Source organism: Nematolebias whitei, chromosome 3 (genome assembly GCF_014905685.2).
Source record: "Nematolebias whitei isolate Nwh7 chromosome 3, NemWhi1, whole genome shotgun sequence".
Classification (NCBI taxonomy): Eukaryota; Metazoa; Chordata; class Actinopteri; order Cyprinodontiformes; family Rivulidae; genus Nematolebias; species Nematolebias whitei.
Genome location: NC_056500.1, coordinates 24,001,987 through 24,025,071, shown reverse-complemented (window position 1 = coordinate 24,025,071; position 23,085 = coordinate 24,001,987). Strand labels below are relative to the sequence as shown.

Below are 23,085 nucleotides of genomic sequence, written 5' to 3'. Positions count from 1 at the left end.
TTTTTCTGCAAACTGGACATAGATTAACTGGTTAAACATTTACAACTCAAAGCTGTTTTATGTTACTGTACAGCTAAAAGAAACAGCCCTAAATATCTCCAAATAACATTTCTGAATGAGTTTAGTGGGAATTTCTCAGTTTGTACAGTTTCTTACCTTGACTTTATCAGGTCCTGTCAGAAATGTGGATCACAAAACAGAAGTTAGAAACCATACATCAGTAGGATTAACACATCTACACACACACACAACACAACACATATACACACACGGGTGAACAACCAAACCTGTAGTTTCCATGCAGTCCTCTGACACGGATTATAGTTGTTAGTTTTAATTTACAGAGCCGTGAAAATGTCTGCATTTTACTAAACTTTTTCACATTTTGTCATGTATTTTAGGAGAATTCTATGTGACAGAACACAAAGTTCCTAATTTCTGTTAAGTGGAAAGAAAATGAAACATGACTTTCAAAGTAAAAAATAATCATTTAAAAAGTACATTAACTCATTTTCTTTAACTCACTTTTCAGTCTATCAAGGACACCTGGACATGTCTCCAGTCCATCACAAGGACACCTGGATGTGTCTCCAGTCTATCAGAAGGACACATGTCTCCAGTTCATCACAGGGGCGAATTAGATATGTCTCCAGTCCATGACAGGGACACAGAGACAAAAGAGACAGACAATTCACACTCACGCTCTAACCTAGAGACAATTTAGTTGCCAAACAACATGCTGTGCATGTTTTTGGCTTGTTGGAGGAAACGAGAGTCCCTGGGGAGAACATCAGAACTCTACCCAGAAAGACTGCAGGTGGGAGGCAAACCTGCAACCTTCCAAGTCTGAGGCAACAGCTCCAACCACTGCCCTCTAGATTTTAGTTTGGGGTATCAGAGTAAAGAGGGTGCGTGTACAAATGCATGCCACACGTCAGATTTTTAATTATACAAAATGTTGAAAACGTGTTTTATTTTTCATCCACTTCAAAAGTAAGCACCACTTTGTGTTGATATGTTACATAAAATCCTAGTAGTACTTCAAGGTTGTGTTTGTAAAGTGACAAAACATAGAAAAGTTTGAGAGGATAAAGACTTTATCAAGGCTCTTTAAATTCAGAGCAGGTGACTAAACTGTGAGACTGGTACAAGAGAGACTCAGGAAAGGTTTAATATAGCTTCTGTCTCAAGAAATCAGACATTTCCAATGGGATTTAGGGATTTACTCTGTGATATGACCCCAAGAGTGACCACACAAAAAGAAAACAACCAAAAGATTCAGCTGTCTTGTTGAACAGTTGGGCTTTTCCAACAGGGTTGTTCAGGACGGGCTTTAGCCAAAATGGCACCCTAGTCAAGATTTTGGGCCACGCCCCCTGTGCATTATTCTACAACTCACTGCCAATTTACACATGTTCTCTTCAAAACTATGCATTTTATAACCATTCCAACCTCTCCAACCAAGAGCATTATACTAAATTATTTGAACTAAAACAACATGAAGTATGTATATTATGAAGGTAGAACACAACTAGCTTTTAAGCTGAATTTTTAGCTGACATCATATTTGAAACCAGAATTCCTTTTTTTACACACTGAGCAACCATGATCTTGTCTTGACTGCATCCATCTGTACTTTTATATCACTAAACATCTTCTGCACCATATAACACCTCATGTAGTAACAAAACAGACCACCCTGAGAAAGGTTGTCTTCATCAAACTGAGTAACCAGTGACCATTCTATAAAATACATCAACTACAGTATACAAGATAAAATGTTATAAAACCTTTTTAGTACAATTTACTTGTTGAATACAACAAAAGTGTAAATGCCCTTACCAAGAAAAAAAAAGATGATTGAGAAACTTTTGTAACTAATGATATCACTAAATAAGCTAATATTCACGTGCACACACCCACAGCACAGAAAGTGGAAATAAGAAGCAGAATCTGCACATAGTGAGATGTGACAGGAATCATTCAGAGAGACAGGATTATTGAGATTAACAACAAGCCCTGAGAACAAGATGTCTGCCGATATCACTTACATTATTAAATTACTCTTATCACATCATAGTTTTACGCATCAAGTACACAAAAAATAAGCTGCAACTTAATCTAAAGACCCACTTTGACTAAAGAGAACTTTGCTGAAGTTAATATATGACTGATATGACTTGTGGTTTACCCAGCACGTTTAGAGGCTTCTTCAGATCGGCTGTAAGACAGACCGCTACAAGAGATCCTTCCTGCCCACAGCCGTCAGCATCTTTAACAACTCTTTAATGAAACCAGGATTAGTTACAACATTTAGTTTCCCTCTGGAATTAATAAATTCTTTTTGAATTGAATTGTATTAACTTGTCTTCTATATGTACAAAGAAACAGACAGGTGTCAAATAAAAACCATCAGGGACAATTACAGCACATGTAATAACCAGATTTAAGAGCTGCATTTAAGATTTAAATTTAATCTCATTTTTATTCTAAATCAATCTAAGAGCTATGTTTAAAATATTGGGGGCAAATTAATGTTTGCAAGGGCCAGATTAGGCCTGCGGGACTGGAGTTCGACATATGTGCTTTAGGTTGTTTAAACTAACAGAAACAACAACTGGGCTTACAGTATATATAGAGAGATGTAAAAGGCATAATGTTTTGATTAAGCATTAAAGACAGCATAGACATTAGCTAAGTACAGAGAAACTTAAACTAATAGTAATCAGAGCAAAGCTGATTACCTACAGTTGTCTCCACTCTACTGATGAGAAGACTCCACTACTTAAGGTCCTTGGGATCATCTAGATTTTGCTGGAACATTGTCCCATTTATGGTACTGTGTCCAGCCCTAGTGTAAGTGCAGATCATTTGGTGTTCTGACTTAACCTGTGTTATCCTTGTAGCTCCAGTTGCCAGTCTCCTCATCATCCTGGTTCTACCTTGTGCTCCCCCTGAGTCCGAGTTCCCTTGGACATCTTCTCTCTCTACAATCACTTACAAGGTTTACAAGCACAACAATTGTCATTCATCCTGCCTTAAGGTTTGTCCTGCCACTCACTCATTCCACTCCACGTATCCGATGTCCTTGATCTGTTTTGCCAATCTGGAATCTCCTGCAACCAACTCCAAACCCAGAAGAAAATAAATATCAAGTAAGCCACAATCGACCTGTTCTGTGGATTAACCATACCTACAGCCCTGTTTTCAGCATACTCACCTTGTACCTTTTCCCACAGCTGGCTCCAGTGATCCTGTAGAGTCACTTTTTGTAAGTAATTATCACTTACCTTTTACGTGTTGGTCACTTGAGTCTCAGTCAGAACTCTGGGTATTAATTATAATAATACAATCCTGACAGAATGTTCCAAGCAGATTCTAATATCCAAAATCTAACTTGAGACCAAGATTCAATTCAATTCAATTCAAGTCAATTCAACCTTTATTTATACAGGTTAGTCTCATTGAGCCTTGAGGACTCATTTACAAGAGACCTGTTTTAAACAAAGAACACAGAACAACAGTAGACAATCTTAAAAAAAGCATATAACATGAAAAGTAAATGGAAGCGATAATGTAAAAATTCTGAAACAACAATGGCTACATTATAAAGCAATGTAAAATACTAAAAACAGAAACATGTCTGTGTTGGTATTTGCCATGAACTTAGCAGTTGTTTAAAATCCCTTAGAGAGGTCAAGGTCAAGAGCTGATACAACAATCTCAAGCCACTCAAAACAAGAGAATGAGATTCCACACTGCAACAGATTCTCACCCAACAACAGACTATAAAAGCAAACATGGAGGAGTTAGGTAGCATGGTGTTGCTATCAACTAAAAACTAACTGTGCTTCTACACCAAACTTAGAAGTCATCTTGAATCCCACTCCTTTTACAGGGCCCTGCACTAAGGGTGCATTCACACCAGCCCTGCTTATTCCACTTTAATCAAGCTCTAGTCCATTTGCCTAGACAGTTCGGTTTGTTTGGGGAGGTGAGAATGTGCAATCGAACTCTGATGCAGACCAAAAAAGCGAACTCTGGTCCGTTTAAAAACCTAAGTCTCGGTTCAGTTTAAGAGAACTTTAGCGTGGTTCGAATGCATTATGAATGCAAGCGGACCGGAGACCGCTCCAAAAGCAGGAAGTGGACTACAGCGCAGGACATTCTGTGTAAATACAACCAAAACAAACGCACATTTCTCATACCTCATATGGAGCTGTCTCAGCCGCCTTGTGTGAAAAACATTCTCCGTGATCTTCTGCCTAATCTTCCACTCATGCTGAGTCCATTGTTGAAAAATGTTTGTTTAGCACATGAGCCACAGTCAAAAAAAGAAATCCTAAAACCGCTAAAATTTGATGCCACTCCATTTTTGTTTTTATTTCCAGAAGTAAGTTGTGTTCAGTGTCTTCTTCAGAGGTTTACGTGTCGTTTCCTTCATTAGTTTTTGGTGCAGCGCCACCACAGGCGGGGGTGGGGGGCACAAGTTGGCTCGATCGGCTCAGTGCAGTGTGAATGCAAACCACACCAGATGAAAATGGGTATGTTTACATGGACATAAGTAACCGGATCAAATGGCCGGTCGGAATAAAAGTGTGTCATGTAAACACTCCGTTCGGGTTATTTTTTGTGTATTCGGTACGATCTGATATAATTTGTGATCAGAACGAAACGGGTGGTTTACGCCGATCCAAAACCCGATCGGTGCGCATGTAAACGCTTGATCTGTTCGTTTTTATCTGATCGTGAAAAACTGACCTAACTGCGCATGTGCGACTTTGCCATTTCCGCCTGGCTAATGCTAATAATATTAGCATGTCAGGGAAGCAAAACTGGTCGGTGAGCGACACAACATTACTACTAGAAACTTTGAAAGAGCTCAAAATGATCTGTATTACCTGTAGCTCAGTCAGGGAGTGCAGCAACGTCTCCACCGTCATTAAAACCTGTCGCGGGTCCATTTTGGGTGCTCAGATTTGTTTACGTTCACCCGGAAGTAGAACTTCTTCTTTGGTGTTTTTTTTAAGGAGAGTTTACCACTCTGCGCATGTCAGTACTGCTGTTCAGAACAAAGCCCGCTGCATGTAAACGATCGTCATGAACAGATTGTGCCCATGTAAACAATACAATTGAATTATTCAAACAGAACACATTTCAATCCGGTCAAAGAATTCTGCGCATGTAAACATAGCTAGTGTAAACGAAATGTTCTGAATTTTGGTCCCCAATCAAACTGAGTATACTAGACTACCAGGAGTGAAAACGAAACAACTCTACAACTTCCCATGAACCAAACATCTGCCCCTCAGTTTTTTAATAGTAAGCCTAAATGTGGTGGATTTATTCTCCAGTGCAGCTTGGCATTCAGCTGTGCTTCTGTCACTTGTGCCTCTGAAGCATCCCGCATAATTTTTTTAGTTAACTCACTAAAGAATTCCCTTTAGCTCTAAAATGGGCAAAAGCTTACACCAGTTCCCATGATATAGATAACTTATCTTTTGATACTTTTCTCCAGGAGTTCCAACGGGTATTTGATCATCCTCTTCACCAGGAGAAGGCTACTAAGAAGTTAATATCCTTCCGCCAAGGTAAAGAGACTGTGGTGAAGCACCCAAGTAACTTCCGGGCCCACTAGAATGAAGAAACTTTAAAGGAAGTGTTTGTTAGTTCACTTCCTAAAAAGTTAAAGGATCATCTAGCAACCCACGATGAACCCAAATCCCTTGATAAATTGATCAACTTGGCTATCCAGATTGATAATCGGCTACGAATTTGAAAATAACAGTTCCCATGATGATACAATTCCTAGGATGCCTCAGCGTTTGATCCTTTGTTACTTCTTGAAACCCCTCATCCACATATGGTTCAGTCTTCGTCACCAACTACAAACCCAGAGGGAGAACCAATGCAAATTGGACACACACAACTCACTCATGAGGAAAGACATCGCTATGTCACAACTCAGGTCTGCATTTACTATGGTAAGCCTGGCCATTTTATCGCCAACTGTCTAGCATGTAGAAAAGGCAGCATTCAAAATTAACTTTGTGTGTTAACATATATTCATCAATGGGCACCGCAGCTTTTGACACATCCACTTCCTTATTTTCATTTAAATAAATGGCAACTTTCTCTGGCAAGCAGTTTTTAAAGTATTCCATCAAAATTAGCTGTTTAAGCTGTGCAAACTCCTTAACCTTGCTAGATGCACAACACCGATCAAAATTAATTTCCTTATCCCTTACAAACTACATAAGTTTGATTAAAGTGCTTTCTTAATCTACAAAACTTCTGGTGATGCTTCAGGTACAAGTTCACATGACCTCAACACAGCATTTTTAACTTGATCAAAATCAACACTATCTTCAGCTGACAGACGCATAAGCCTCTTGTGCTTTGCCAACCAATACACACTGCAACAACAAAGATCACACATCTTCAGGTCACTTAAGTGCTAGTGCAACTCTCTCAAACAATGCGAAATATTTATCCACATCTTTTTCATTAAATGGAAGAACCAAACAAATATTTTTACTCACATCAAAATCCAATGATTTAGGCTCCAAAAATTGAACAACAAGCTCAAATACTTTTAAACGAACTTGAGCTTCAATCTCCTTTTGTCTATGCTCTAAATCAAGCCGTTTTAATTGCTCTCTTTCTTTCATTTAAGCTTATAGTTCCAGCTCTTTTTCTTTAACTGCAGCTCTTTTTCTTTTAAAGCAGCTTGCCACTCAAACTCTTTCTTTCATTTCTTTACTTTGTTGCAGCTCCAGTCGTCTTAATTCAATCTCAAGTTCCTTCAAACGAACAGCATCACTTTGAAATGAAGCCTCAGATGGAAATTCAAGTTGACCTTGTGGCAAAATTGTAGCAGGAAAAATGTCAAGTTTAACCAGTGCTGCAAACAACTTCAATCACTCAATCACTCCTCTTCTAGCACGTGCAGACACCTCAACATTAAAATGCTCTACTACCAGCAGCAATTGATCCTTTGTGCAGTTACACAAGGCTTCAAAAGTGGGTGCCTCCACAAACTCCTCCAGGTTAAACTCCATGTTTAGACCACAAAATCAGAATACCACACACCAACAAGCCAATGCACAAACAAAAGCTACCAAGCCACCACACCTCAAACAGCCAATCAAGCTCCCAACTCAGTGCAGCTGTCTCACCTGCATACACAAAAACTGCCTCACCACACAAGAAACCCTGGGGGAAACTAAATATGGAGTTTTGAACGAGCCGTCATTGATATGTTACGTCCACCAAGAACATAACACATGGGGGACATGGGACAAAAAAAATAAAGGTTCAAACATTCAATTTATTAAAAAAGCTGCTGCTTCCTGAAAAAAGAAAGATTATTATGAACCCCCAATTCCCATGTCTACCCAAGAAATACCAAAAACCCAAAGTATTAACTTAAAGGTGGACCTGGTGAACCGGCCAAACCCAACAAAGAGGTACAGCAGCGGACCAACCCTATACAGGGCCGTCAAAGCCGTTGCTGATACCAGACTAAAGCTACAAAAACCCTAAAAAAACACCTATTACAAAATGAAGAGCGAAAACAGGACTACTGGTCCCACCAGGCCAAAACCACTACCAAAAAGCATGCAAAAATGTAACAAAATTTACCTGTGGTGGCAAAAACTACCAGCTGCAGGCCACAGCTCCAGGATCAGGACAAAAAACAAAGGACCCAGAAAACCCAGGGCGGCCGAGAAAAAGGTCCAAACAAGGAGGTCCAAAAAGAGAGAGACTGAGAGGTCCAAAAATGTGGGGGCATGAACAAGTTCACAAACAGAGTGAGTCTGAGAGAGCAAGCTCCCTGAAACCAGCCTATTTATGGGCAGGCAGAAAAGGCCACAGCCCAAAACAATTAAAGGCTGATTAGCCAATCCAAAACCTGACCAAAGGGACAAGATAATAAGGCCATTGTGTCCCAGGCACATAACACACACCAGTAATGAGATGCTGGTAGGCAGTTCTTTTTCTCCTGGAAATAGATTAGTCTTATCCACTACCTTGTTGATCAGAGACATTAGTCTACCTGTGGCCTCCTTGATTGATTCGGGTGTTGAACAGAATCTTATCACTTCAGAACTAGATGAACAACTAAAAATTCCCATTGTCCCATTGAACTATTCTTTGACTGTTTTTTTTACTGCTGTCCCCTCAGTAAAGCATTGCTTACGCTGATGCTGCTGGATCTAGCAACAGATGCTGGATGCTGCTGGATCTAGCAACAGCAGTGCGGAGACCCGTCTCCGCACTGCTGCCCAGAATAAGAGATTTGCGGCTAAGGCATTGTTCCCCTGCTCCTTCATACCAGCCTGGACAAAAGGTACGACTCTCTTCCCATGACATTAACATTAAAGACACTCCCAAAACATTAAGCCAGAGGTTCATTGGTCCATTCTCCACTGAATGGGTCATTAACCCATCTGCTGTTAAACTGATCTTACCATCTTCCACGAGGGTCCATCCTACATTCCATATTTCTCAAATAAAGCCAGTTTCAGAAAATCCACTGTAGGAATTCTGACTTTTATAGGTCTATCTCTTTGTTTTCAGTTCCTGTGTGGCAGAGAGAAGCAGATTACCCACAGTTGTCTCCACTCTACTGATGAGAAGACAACACTATTTAAGGCCCTTGGGATCATCAGGACTCTGCTGGAACATTGTCCCATTTATGGTACTGTATCTGGCCCTAGTGTAAGCTCAAATCTTTTGGAACCTGTGTTCTCCTTGTACTCCTGGAAGCTCCTGTTGCCAGTCTCCTTATCATCCTGGTTCTACCTCGTGCTCCCCCTGAATCCGAAATTCCTTTGGATATCTTCTCTCTCTACAATCACCTACATACAGGGAATGCAAGCACAACTGTCATTCATCCTGCCTTAAGGTTTGTCCTGCCACTCTGTCATTCATCTCTCCACTTCAAGGTTCAAGGTTGAATGTTCTCTGTTGTCATCCGCATCACATGTGGTACATTAAGTGGAATGAAATTGTGTATTCAAGGTCCCAGTTATACCCAAAAATAGCAATAATATAGACTATTAAAAAAGAAACCGTATACAAGGATGTAAGATATGTGCTAAACAATAATAATAACTTGCCTGATGTCCTTGGTTTGCTTTGCCCATTGGGAATCTCCTGGAACCAACTCCAAACCTAGAAGAAAATAAATATCAAGTATGCCACAACCGACCTGTTCTGTGGATTACCCATACCTGCCACTCTGTTTTCAGCATACTCACCTTGTACCTTTTTCCACAGCTGGCTCCAGTGATTCTGTACAGTTACTTTTTGTAAAATATCACTTACCTTTTACGTGTTGGTATCTTGAGTCTCAGTCAGAACTCTGGGTATTAATTATAATAATACAATCCTGATAGCATTTGCCTACATTGTCTATGCCAGGGGTCGGTCCTGAGGTTGATGGCGTTATTGGCAGTCCTCAGCTCAGTAAAGAAACCTGACTAGAACTAAACTTGTTTTTGAGTCAGCAGTGATTTTTGAGAACTGGTTTACAATTCATGTTATGTTGAGTGAAGATGTCAAGTCTCAAAGATCATTTTATATGTTATTCCTACATAGCAGGACAAGTCAATTTTCATCTGAAAATTGAAGTTATCCATCAGAAAGGTATAAAACCCTCTTTCAATCTTAATTTTACAAGATTCAATAAAAGTCTGAAAATGGGGCAAATATAAGCTCACATTAAATAAATAAATTTGAATTGTAACAAAGCCTACCAAAACAAACGAACACCTCTTACAGCTTTTATCCAAACTGAGAAGGTAAATGTCAGTCAGGAGCTGCTGATCAGATTTACTGATCAGCAGATCATTATCAGTGACACCAGCTCTACAGGTCCTTCTAAAAAAATTAGCATATTGTGATAAAGGTCATTATTTTCCATAATGTAATGATAAAAATGAAACTTTCATATATTTCAGATTCATTGCACACCAACTGAAATATTTCAGGTCTTTAATTGTTTTAATACTGATGATTATGGCATACAGCTCATGAAAACCCAAAATGCCTGTCCCAAAAAATTAGCATATTTCATCCCACCAATGAAAGACGAGTGTTTTTAATACAAAAAACGCCAACCTTCAAATAATCATGTTCAGTTATGCACTCAATACTTGGTCAGGAATCCTTTTGCATGAATGACTGCTTCAATGCGGCGTGGCATGGAGGCAATCAGCCTGTGGCACTGCTGAGGTGTTATGGAGGCCCAGGATGCTTCGATAGCGGCCTTAAGCTCATCCAGAGTGTTGGGTCTTGCGTCTCTCAACTTTCCATTCACAATATCCCACAGGTTCTCTATGGGGTTCAGGTCAGGAGAGTTGGCAGGCCAATTGAGTACAGTAATACCATGGTCAGTAAACCATTTACCAGTGGTTTTGGCACTGTGAGCAGGTGCCAGGTCGTGCTGAAAAATGAAATCTTCATCTCCATAAAGCTTTTCAGCAGATGGAAGCATGAAGTGCTCCAAAATCTCCTGATAGCTAGCTGCATTGACCCTGCGCTTGATAAAACACAGTGGACCAACACCAGCAGATGACATGACACCCCAGTGACTGTGGAAACTTGACACTGGACCTCAAGCAATGTGAATTCTGTGTCTCCTCTCTTCCTCCAGACTCTGGGACCTTGATTTCCAAAGGAAATGCACAATTTACTGTAATCAGAGAACATAACTTTGGACCACTCAGCAGCAGTCCCAGGCGAGATGCTTCTGACACAGTCTCTTGTTCAAAAGTGGCTTGACCTGGGGAATGTTGCACCTGTAGCCCATTTCCTGCACACGCCTGTGCACGGTGGCTCTGGATGTTTCTACTCCAGACTCAGTCCACTGCTTCCGCAGGTCCCCCAAGGTCTGGAATCGGCCCTTCTCCACAATCCTCCTCAGGGTCCGGTCACCTCTTCTCGTTGTGCAGCGTTTTCTGCCACACTTTTCCCTTCCCACAGACTTCCCACTGAGGTGCCTTGATACAGCACTCTGGGAACAGCCTATTGGTTCAGCAATTTCTTTCTGTGTCTTACCCTCTTGCTTGAGGGTGTCAATGATGGCCTTCTGGACAGCAGTCAGGTCGGCAGTCTTACCCATGATTGCGGTTTTGAGTAATGAACAAGGCTGGGAGTTTTTAAAAGCCTCAGGAATCTTTTGCAGGTGTTTAGAGTTACGTCGTTGATTCAGATGGTTAGGTTAATAGCTTGTTTAGAGAACCTTTTCATGATATGCTAATTTTTTGGGACAGGCATTTTGGGTTTTCATGAGCTGTATGCCATAATCATCAGTATTAAAACAATTAAAGACCTGAAATATTTCAGTTGGTGTGCAATGAATCTGAAATATATGAAAGTTTAATTTTTATCATTACATTATGGAAAATAATGACCTTTATCACAATATGCTAATTTTTTGAGAAGGACCTGTAGAAGAGCAAGACATCATCAGTCTGCTGCTCTGAAACATCTAGGTGTGTATCAACACAACACCAGGGAATAAAAACACCAGCAATGACATAGGAGAAGCAGCTGGTGCTTGGTCAAGTTCAGAACTGCTTTATTTTGTTAATTTGGTCCAGAGACATGCTTTAGAATTTCATATTAAACATACAGCAGAGATAAGTTTGTGAGCAGGTACCAGTTGTGTGAAGATTTAGTAAATTTAACAAAAGGACTGAAGAATTTAGAGAAAGTGATTCAGTGTCTCAACAGTGATGACTACTTAACATTAAATACATGTGATGTTTCACAAGAAAACATATGCATCAATTTAAATTAATCAAACAAGCTTTACTGATGAACTCTTTTTGTACCCGGTCACTTAGTATGTGAGGATGTGCATAGAAACAGTCGGTTTAGCATAAAGTAGAAAGATGTTATAAAACAAAAATGTGATGGAAGAAGAGAACAGAGCTGAAATAGGTGACCACAGAGACACAGAGCAAGTTGATGGAATGACAACAGACCTTCAGAGCTGGTAGCTGAGTGGTGATATTGCTTTCTTTTGTTAGATGAAGAACTTAGAGACAGAAACCAGGCTTTACTTGCTAAACTCAAGTGTGAACATGGGGATTTTTGTCTGTCTGTAGGACCTGCAATTTAACAGTGGTCTCAACAGGTGTGTGTTGTTATTAGAGATGGGGTGAAATTTGTTTTTGATCCATACATGAACCGATGCTGCTGCTTTACGAGTGTCAGCAAAGTAGTTGTTGCCATTCACATTAATACACTACCTTCTACTGATGTTCAGAACTGAACCAGAACCATCAGTTTCCTGGGAGCTGGAATATTGTATTTTTGGGAGCCAGAGTCTGTACACTTGGGATGTTCCCGATGTTCCCTCCTCCTAACTTTCTAACACGCTGTGACATTGTCACTTACAGCTGACAACTTTATTTACACTTCAAACAATTAAAAACTGTGTTTTTTCACATCTCGTTAAATTAAATAAATGTATAAATGATTAATTTGCCCCTAAGAAAAATTAATTTGTAACAGCAAACTTAAATAAAAATTCCACAACATCAAAACACTGTGACATCATAAAAATACAAGCAGAACTCCTATATCCCCCGACACTGAGGGATTTGAATAGTGAATGTTTGTAATTTTTGAGATGAGTGTCTTTCTGGACTGGAATTGAATAGAGAATGAAGTAAACCATAATGGTTTTGGTGCAAGATATTTAAGTGGGGAGGAGTTACACTGTGGAGAAGAACAGAAGGAGTTTTTTTTTTTTTTACTTGTCCAACACAGCACGGAGTGAAGGATCCTGGAAAGTACTGGTGAAGATTTTCTGTTAACCAGGTCATAAGTCCAAAAAATGGGTTAAAAAAACCCGAAGCAACTGGACTTCTAATAGAAAACTGAAGTCCAGTTGCTTCAGTTTTTTTTAAACCCTTTTTTGGATTGATCCTGGAAAGTGAAGGGAGCAATTTTATCCACCACCAGGTGCAATGGAGAAGCCAGGGGGTGGCCAAAGGTGGCCTTGATCCCCATAGATTAACCTTCGGACACCCTAAGGGCCAATCATTTGAGGAAACCATACTTTTAAGCAGCATTGAAGCCTGGCCCAAAAAAAAGTCGCCACCCAGATTTAGCTAAGCAAATAGGCACGAGCCTCCTATTGGATAATTACTGCATGGGCAATTATCTTTCAGCTGGCAACAAGTTATTTAACCCCAACTGGTGCAATGAGTTGCTTCTCGTTTCTTAAACAGCTGTGTAACCTTAAGAAACCATTAATCAGTGATGGTAACCAGAAAAAAAGGCTTCAATTTGCTAAGGAGCATAAAGATTGGACTCTGGAGCAATGGAAGAAGATCATGTGGTCTGATGAATCCAGATTTGTCCTGTTCCAGAGAGATGGGCACATCAGGGTAAGAAGAGAGGCAGGTGAAGTGATGCACTCATCATGCCTAGTGCCTAGTCATCAATGTAAGATCTTGGTGAAAAATTAATGCAACACTGGATGGAAATAATGTATCAGGACTCCTCAAACGTGTCCTTTTTGCAGATGACGCCACATTTTTTTGTTTGGATAAAGACGTAAAACGGATGTTGGAACTGATGAAGACAGAATTTGATAAAATACAAACTTGGTTTAAACTTAATAAATTATCATTAAATTTAGATAAAACTAATTACATGATATTTAGTAACAAAAAGAGAACTGTTGGTGGGTGTTGAGATTTGTAGAGTTAATGAGATGAAATTTTTGGGTGTAATCATTGATGAACAGCTAACATGGAAAAATCACATAACTTCTGAAAGAACAAAAATAGCTAAATCTATTGCAGTACTATACAAAGTTAGGGAATTATTAAATGATAACGCTCTGTACATGTTGTATAACACAATCATTGTTCCACATTTAATCTATTGCATTGATGTTTGGGGTAAAGCGTGTAAAACATTTACAAAGCCTATTTTTATTTTACAGAAAAGAGCTGTAAGAATTATCACCAGAAAGCATTACTGTCACCTGTAGTGATACACGTGAGGTACGTGTCACTTGTTGTATGGCAAATATATGAATTATATATGCATACAATATTCACGAGTTCTTCATTTTTCTGACTGTAAATGCCGTGCATTGAATTTAACAGAAATGTGAACGAGAGACGTTATTTATCTTTGACCCATCAAATGAATGGAATCATTTATTTTCAAAATCAAAGTTTAACATCAAACATTTACATTAATTTGGCAAAATATGAAAATAATAACAGACAGTTTCACAGAAAATGAACTTCAAATCACTCGGCGGTGATTTGAGGACTTTGCTTAAGATATTTCTAAAATATCTGTACTGATTTATGAGAGAGAGGTGGGTTTTAGAGTGAAAGGAGATTATCTTACAGAGAACTGTGTGAGGGAAGTTTAATCTGTTTAACCAGAAATTGCACGCTTCGTCAGATCCTCAGCCCGTCCACGGTACACTTGAGTCGAAGAGGAAATCTTTACCTGGTTTGACGATGGATCAGCTCAGTAAGAGTCCTTCAGACTGTTTCAGCGCCTCCGTTCAGAACAGCTAGAAATCCTCGGAGAGTCGTGCGTGGTTAGTTCAAAACAGAATTATAATCCCAAAACGTCCCTGGTTCTTCATAACTCCAAACTCTTCATAACCGGCTGCACTCTCAATCTGCTCATTCTGTTGGACTATCGGACCTGTTGTCAGCCCTCATTCCAACATCTCTCAGAACTCTCATTCTCTTGGAATTCTGGAATTCTTAATTCTTCTCATTCTCCCAGACTCTCAATCTAACATGAACTGAGAAGTTGCCACATTTTATTTGGGTCGACTTCCTGTTCAATTTAGAGCTTTCTGATTCGTGGAAGGACCAGAAAGAGGAGTGGTTTCTGACGTAAGTTGTTTATCAACAGTCGAGGTCAGAGAATGAAACTTGTTTAACATACAGAAAAGATTATTGCAGAAGCAGCAGACTTTTTGGAGTCTCACACTTTGTAATCTTCTGAAAAAGTAAAACATGACATTTCTTCTTCAGTAAACATTTTAGTTGACCGAAGACCAACCTTTCACATACTTACGACAGTTTGCTCATTTCAGACAGGAAATCAAGAAAGGCATATTCAGGTGATTTCTGCTTTGAATGAGGAACAAAAATCATTACTTACTGTTTATGTAAAATAAAAATTAGTCGTTCTTTTCAACCTGTAAAGCATTGAGTGAACTAACACAATTTGATTATCAAAACATTTGTAAGACAGCAATGATTATAAAGGATTGTCTTTTCTGCTTGATTAATTCAAGAAAGAAAGTTCATCAGATGGTTCAGACTTATTCAGATCAATGAAAATAACAGTCTCTGTCCATCTGGTATATTTGAGGTTATCTGGTTCACTACACACCCATCAAGCACATTATTTTATCAACTGAAGTTATTGAAGTTCCATGATTTGGTAGATTTCAGTATTTTATCAGTTATGTATAGGGCTCAAAATAACACATTACCATTAAATATCCAAAGAAATTTTGTTAAAAGACAAAGTTGTTATAATCTTAAGGGGATAGAGATATTTGTCAAACCAAAATTCAGAACTAGTCTGAAGGGAAGGTCTAACTCAATCCAAGGAATTAGATTGTGGAATGGTGTAAAGAGTGATGTTAAAAATGCCAAGTCAATGTGTACATTTAAGAAAAAGATCAAAGCTGAATTGTTAAAAAAAATAAAATAAAGTAGCTTAATGTGTTTTTTGTATTAGAATTAGAAAAATTAAGACAGTTTTTTGTATTAGAATTAGAAAAAATTAAAAAGAGTTATTTATTTTGTTCTGTTACTTGAAAAATTATTGTGATTGAACTAATTGTGTGAAAAAGGGGCAGATATAATAAGATTTTTTTCTTCTTCTGCTGCCTTTCATTTTAAATCTCTTGTATTTTTTATATTGTTATGAAATTGTTTTGTATTTTTTTTAAATGAATAAACTTTATACCAAATAGATCTTGTGACATTGCAGAAGCTTATCAAAACAAGCCACTTCAATATAAAAATTAGAAAGCATATCCTGATTCTTGATCCTAGAAAGCATAGTTTCCTCAAATGATACAGGTGGCTAGTTTACATATACATATATATAGTGGTGACCATTTAGGATTTTGACATGGCAACCCATTTTTCAAAAGGAGCCTTTCTTACACCTAGATAAGGTAAGATAGATAAGGTGATGAGTCATATGAATGTGAACTAAAAAGCACTGATTAGTCTCTATAGAATGATTTGTTCAGATTATCTTTGTAGAGATGTAGTAGAGTGCTGTATGAATGTGTGTGGAGACAAATGAGGGTACAGATTGTATTGTAAAGAGCTTTGAGTATCTTGATTAGATAGAAAGGTGCTATATAAGTACAGTCCATTTACACACTTCTCTCCATGATTATGACTTAAGTTCCTGTCCATGAGCACCACATACAAGAGAAGAGAAAAAGAGAAAAAGATCAGCCCTGGCAGAGTCCATCCCATACTGAAAACAAGTTCATCTTCATGCCAAGAATGTGGAGACAGCTCCTTCTTTGGTTCTACAGGGATTGGATAGCACTTAACATAAATCCAAGCATCCCATACTCTTGCAGCACTCCCCACAGAAAGCCTGAAGGAACATAGTCATAAGCCTTCTCCAGATCTACAAAACATGTACACTGGGGAGTCAAACTTCAATGACCCCCTTAGCAGCTCTACAACGGCAAAGATTTGGTCCACTGTTCCACGACCAGGATAGAAGTCATACTGTTCCTCCTGTATCAGAGGTTTGACAATCGGTCAGAGCATCCCTTCCAGCACACTGGAGTAAACTTTCCCAGGGAGGCTGAGAAGTATGATCCCACGATAGTTGGAACACACTCTGTGGTACCCCTTTTTAAAAATGTGAACCACCACCCCAGTCTGCCATTTGACATTGATGAGACATGTCAGTCATGACAGCGCTTCAACATCCAAAAGGAATGATGGGCAAATTTCATCTAGCCCTGGCACCCTGCCACCAAGGATTTTTTTTTTATTACTTTGTTGACATCTTGATAAGATTAATGAATCCTCGTACTTGTGTCCTCAAAGGTGAACATGGTGAATAGCTTAAGAAGATCCTTATAGTGCTTCTTCTACTCATCAACAATCTTCCCAGTCCAAGTCAGCAGTTCCTAACCCAAAGCCAGCATAACCAGGGATGGGGCCCCTTATCTTTTACTGAGTCACAGAAAAGTTTGCCAGAACCCCCTTGAGGCCAACCCAATGTCTTTCTCCATGGGCTCCCAAATTCCTTTCATGTTCAAGTGTTTGCATCCACAACTACAGAAGCTGCGGTCTTTCAGGTCACCCAATACCTTTCAGCTGCTTCCACCCAGAAGACCTCTTTCTTCAACTAGACGTCTTCTACCGCTTTACTTTAATACTGACCATCTTCATTGTATGGTGCGCTTAAGGAAAAGATCATGATCCTTTTTAAATTTGACAGGCCTGTCGTCATAGTAAAGCGGGGGTGTAGTCACTGCAGTGAAGTGTGGAGTAAAATGTTGGATGTGAACAGCAGCATCCAGCAGGGTGGGCAACAAGAAGGATGTGTGACAGTTACTGGACTGAAGAGGCATTGATGCAAATGTGGCTGGAGATGGTTCAGAAAGGGGTCTGGTGCTGAATCTAAGATCACTGTTATACAGGAACACCTGGAGAGCTGGTGCAAGAACAATACCCTTCACATCAATGTGAAGAAGACAAAGGAAATGATCGTGGACTTCAGAAGGAACCCCCACCCCCCCACCCCACCCGAATACAAGAGGATCTGCAGTGGAAGTGGTCTTCAGCTACAAGTACTTGGGTGTACACATGAATGACAACTTCAGCTGGGGCAACAACACCACCAGCCTGATCAAGAAAGCTCATCAGAGACTCTACTTCCTCAGGCGGCTGAGACAAGCTGGTCTGGGAGCTCAGTCCTCACCTCCTTCTACAGGTGTGCAGTGGAGAGCATCCTGTGCTCCAGCATCAACGTGTGGCATGGAGGCTGCACAGCTGCAGAAAGAAAAGCTTTGCAGAGAGTGGTGAAGGCTGCACAGAAGTCTGTTGGAGTCAGCATTCCCACCATCACCGACATCTACACCTCCAGATGCAGGAAGAGGGCCGCCTGCATCATGAAGGACCCCACTCACCCAGCACACACACTTTTTGCCCCACTCCCCTCAGGAAGGAGGATGAGCAGCATTAAGTGTAGAACCACTAGACTGAAGAACAGCTTCTACCCTGAGGCTGTTACACTCATGAATCTCTAACCAGAAAAATCACTGTGAAGAATCACATCATGTTGCTGCTGATTTGTTTCATGTTGCTGTGTTCATGCCTGCTCATCTGCTCACACAGACTCATGTTCATGCTGCTGTTCGGCGTATTGTTTTTATGCTATTAGTGCTTAGTGTATATGTAGTTGATGTTTTTTTTAGTTCATAGTCTTAGTTCATATCTTAGATCTTATTACTGTTTTTCTTTTACATTTTATTGTTGGATGTAACTGGGACCCTGTGAACATAATTTCGCTCCACCACATGTACCCCATGTGGTGGCAGTAAAGAATATCTGTATCTGTATTATGGCCTGAGGCTATCTGTTTGCATAAAACTGTGCAGTTACAGGTTGGTGATTTGCTGACCCAGCTGTGCAGTAACGCATCTGAGATTGGCTGGCCTCTCATGTGAACATCCCTCTGCATCCTGGTTGGACTGTTTGTCTCCTGCTCCTCTAACCACATAAGATTCTTGTCTAAGTCCAGCTCTCCTGCCATTGACTGTAGCTGTAGTTTAGACTGAGCAGCTCACCATTCGTATGGGTGTCTCGGTGTTTCAAAATGTTTTGACCTTGGCTAATTCAGTACCAGTCTAGAATATAATGTTGCTTATAGCAAATTCTAGTAAAGTTTGTGGCCAAGTGTTTGGCTAAAGTTCTATCTCGTTAGGGCAACTGTTAAAACTGGTTTAGAACGTTTCTGGAGACAGGCCCAGAAAACTTAAAAGAAGCCATAGTTTTGACTTGAATAATTTTATTTTAAGGTTAAAAGCTTTGCCTTTTTGATCTTTTGTTTGTTTTAGAGAGATTGTGTCATTTACTTTCCCTAATACTTTGTTAATCAAGGTTGTGTAATATTGTTTCAAGATAGTTTTAGTAAAATACAATTTAACATAGATGGTTGACTTTTATTTTTGTTGGTATATTAATTTTGTTAGAAGTTATATTTGTAAACCACAATAATTGGTAATGTAGTACTTCAGAAGTACCCTCTTGTTGTTCTATTTCATTTGTCAAAACTTAACTGACAAATAATAAACCATCCATCCATCCATCCATTTTCTTTACCCGCTTATTCCATTTTGGGTCACGGGGGTCGCTGGTGCCCATGTCCAGCAATCACTGTGCGAGGGGCGGGGGACACCCTGGACGGGTCGCGAGTCCATCACAGGGCCACATAGAGACAAACGAGACAAACAACCATTCACTCTCTCACTCACACCTAGGGACAATTTTAGAGTTACCAATCAGCCTAACATGCATGTTTTTGGTCTGTAGGAGGAAACCGGAGTACCCGGAGAAAACCCACGCATGCACGGAGAGAACATGCAAACTCCACCCAGAAAGGCCCCTGGACCGGGGTTTGAACCAAGGACCTGCTCGCTGAGAGGCAGCAGCTCTACCAGTTGCGCCACCGTGCTGCCCAAATAATAAACCATTTTTCATTTTGAAAACCTATTTTCATCTGGTTTTAATGTTACTTCCTTGTTTCCTATCTGAGCTGGGTCAAAACAAACAGACTGAGGTTGTTGGCTCTGTTCGCAGTCCTGCTTCTGAAGATGTTAGAGGATGTTAACCTTGTCATTCCCACCCACACATCTCTGATGTTCTTTTGAGGTTTAGCCTCCTGTTTCTGTTTGTATGAGTCTCTACAACTTCTCAGCCCTGCATCCACTCCTTGCTGTATTTTCCTCATCAATCTTTGTTGCCAAACCTGAGAACCATCATTATTTGGAGCTTCAGGTGGCTGGTAATGCAAGGCTTGTGGTCTCTCTGATCGGTTTGTGCATGTAATGCTTCAGACAAAGGCCAATAGTGCTGAACACTGAGCATCATCAAATATTTATGTGGACAAAAACTATCAGATGAGTTTCTGCCAAACTAAACTTATATTGTAAAAATAATATTGAGTTTTTCCAATCATGTTGTTGGTGTGAAACATTCTGTGGGTTTGCTGGACTCAGACCATGTTCACGTGGTTCTGTATGGGTGTAAATGCCTACAGTGAAACAGTATCACCACATTTCAACTTACAGAACTGATGTCTGTTAAAGCCAAGGTAGAGTTGTTAGAGGTTTTACTTGGTGCTGAAGATGGGGTGAAGGGGTCTTTTCCACTGAATGGGTCTCCTGGTCCTTTTTTACTTTGGAATGGGTCAGTGACGTCAGAAGTGAATGACTGGAAGGGGTCACATGGTTTGGAAGAGTCCGTGGTGCCAGTCAAACTCACTGGTGTTGTTTTACCTGAAAACATCAAAGATGCAAGAAAACATAAATTTAGACATCAGCAGCAAACATCGGACTTACAGAAAGTTTAAAAACACAAATAACCTGTATCACAAGACAAATAAACTGATACTTTAAGCTAAATTGTTCTTGAAAAGTGATTCAATTAAAAGCAATAATACAATGTATATTTGCATGCCCTTAGTAAGTGATAGAGCAAACACGATTGGGAAAAAGCAACTTTATTTTACAAATATATGGAAAATTAGTATGAACACATTTGTTGGTACCCTTGAATAGACTAATATTATTTTACCTATTGTCATGTTTCACATTGAATAACTGGCTTTAGAGTAGTCACTGGGTAGTTGTTTCATATGGGATGCACCGATCCACTTTTCTCACTTCTGATACTGATATCTTAGGTTTAGTATTGGCCGATACCAATCTGATACAGAAAAACTGTGCTGAATTCCGTTCAACAAACTCAGCGTGCTCTTTAGGGTGAAATCTCTGGAGATACTTGATTAAGTTGGTAGTGTTATAACTGGAAGTTTTAGTGACACCCCCTGGAACCGTCGCTGTGCACGTATTGCACGTAGCTGTCGAATGTGTTGGCTGAGGTAGTGTGAAATAGTTCCAGATGGCTGATCCTTTCACTCGCTCCATTTTGAAAACAATCTGTGCGGTGAGTTCGCTTGCGCGTGACGTCACTCAGAGCACAAAGCATAGAATTAGCAGGGGTGTCAAACTCCAGACGTCGAGGGCCAGAGTCCTGCAACTTTTAGATGTTGCACTGGTCCATAACACCTGAATCATATGACTGAATTAGCTTCTCAGTGCAGTCACGTTCTCCAAAGTCCTGCTAATGACCTCCTTATTTGATTCAGCTGTGTGGCATCAGAGACACATCTAAAAGTTGCAGGACTGGCCTGGAGTTTGACACCTGTGAATTAGAGTGAATAGATATGCCCAGTCATGGATCGGTCACATTGTCACCGATACCCAATTTAGACGTTTTTTTTTTCAATATCCGGACCGATACCAATATTTGTATCAGATCGGTGCATCTCTAGTTTCATATTGTTGTGTGGACATTATGCGAAACCAGCTACTAGGGAGAACAAGCCAATGTATCTCTTGTGCCAGTCTCAAGCCTGGGTAAGTGTCCTTGGGTGTCATGAAAGGCGCTTTTTAAATAAAATGATTATTATTATTTATTATTATTAAATGGTGAAGGTTGTGTCAGGAAGGGCATCTGACGTAAAACCCTTTTGCCAAAACTAATATCACTATTGCATCTAAGCGACATCATACCAACAACAGAACACGGCTCAGGTTAAGATCGGAGAAGCCGTTCCTCCCAGTCACACCCCTCCAGGTCACACTGTCGTTACCCACATGAGCATTGAAGTCCTCCAGCAGAATAAATAAGTCCGCAGCTGGAGCACCTTCTGGCACCCCCGCTAAGGGCTCAAGAAGGCGGGGTACACTGAACTGCTGTTTGATACATAGGCACAAACGACAGTGGGGACTAAGAGCAGATCCACACCAGCTCAGCTCCTCTCAATAAGGGAAACTCCAGGGCAGAATAAGGTCCAGCCCCTCTGAAGGAGATTGGTTCCAGTGCCCATGCTCTGCATTGAGATGAGCTCAACTATATAGTCGGTACCACGCAGCCTCAAGCACAGTCTCAGGCTCCTTCCCCACCAGTTTCATGTCACAAGAGCCAGCTTTTGTGAACCTAAATCAGAGTGCTAAGGCCCTGCCTTCAGCTGTCGCCTGTTGTATAATGCACTCCACTTGATTGACCCTTCCTGCAGGTGGTGGGCCCACATGAAGGCAAACCCATGTTGCTTGTTCGGGTTGAGCCTGTCTGGGCCCCATGGGTAGAAACCCAGTCACCAGGCACTCACTGACAAGATCCTCCCTAAGGCCTGACTCCAGGATGGAGGCCCTGTTAACCCACATACGGACAAAAATACTGAGGTCCTTGCTTTTGTCTGTTCATACGAGTGTTATGAATTGTTCTTTGTCTGGACTGTCACCTAGGACCAGTCTGCCTTGGGAGACTCTACCAGGGGCATTTGCCCCTGACAGCATCACCCCTAGGATTATTCAGGCGAACAAACACCTCCACCACAATAAGGTGGTGATTCAAGGAGAAATGGTATAGAATATATATAATAAAAATATTGTTTCTGACAGTAATAAAAGTTATACTTTTCACAATAGTTATCACCAATAGGTGAAAGGTGGACAATAATATTTTTGCAGTGGCGATGTATGTGTATTTGCATGTCTGTCTATTATCAAAGTATCATAAAATATTAGAAAAATAAACACAAAACTGTCTATATTCAGTCAGTTTTCAAGCTAATGACCTTAAGTTTGGTGTGGTAGTAGCTGAGGGTCATTCACAACACACTCTGAATATTTCTGAGACTCCAATTCTCAACCTGAAACTCTGGCTTGAAAGGTGACCAGGGATATGCATTTATTCATGGAATAAAAGGCTTTTATAAGCTGGTCACTGT

At 40.2% G+C, this 23,085-nt stretch overlaps 1 protein-coding gene across 1 annotated transcript in view; it reads right to left on the bottom strand.

Moving 5' to 3' along the window:
* eps15l1a (epidermal growth factor receptor pathway substrate 15-like 1a) overlaps positions 1–23,085 on the bottom strand; it is an 84,969-nt gene that overhangs the window by 3,032 nt on the left and 58,852 nt on the right. Inside the window, exons 22-23 of the mRNA XM_037674260.1 lie at positions 20,405–20,566; positions 157–173 (exon numbers count right to left, since the gene is read on the bottom strand). Coding sequence (XP_037530188.1) covers positions 157–173; positions 20,405–20,566 — 179 coding nt within the window. The remainder of the gene's footprint in view (positions 1–156; positions 174–20,404; positions 20,567–23,085) is intronic.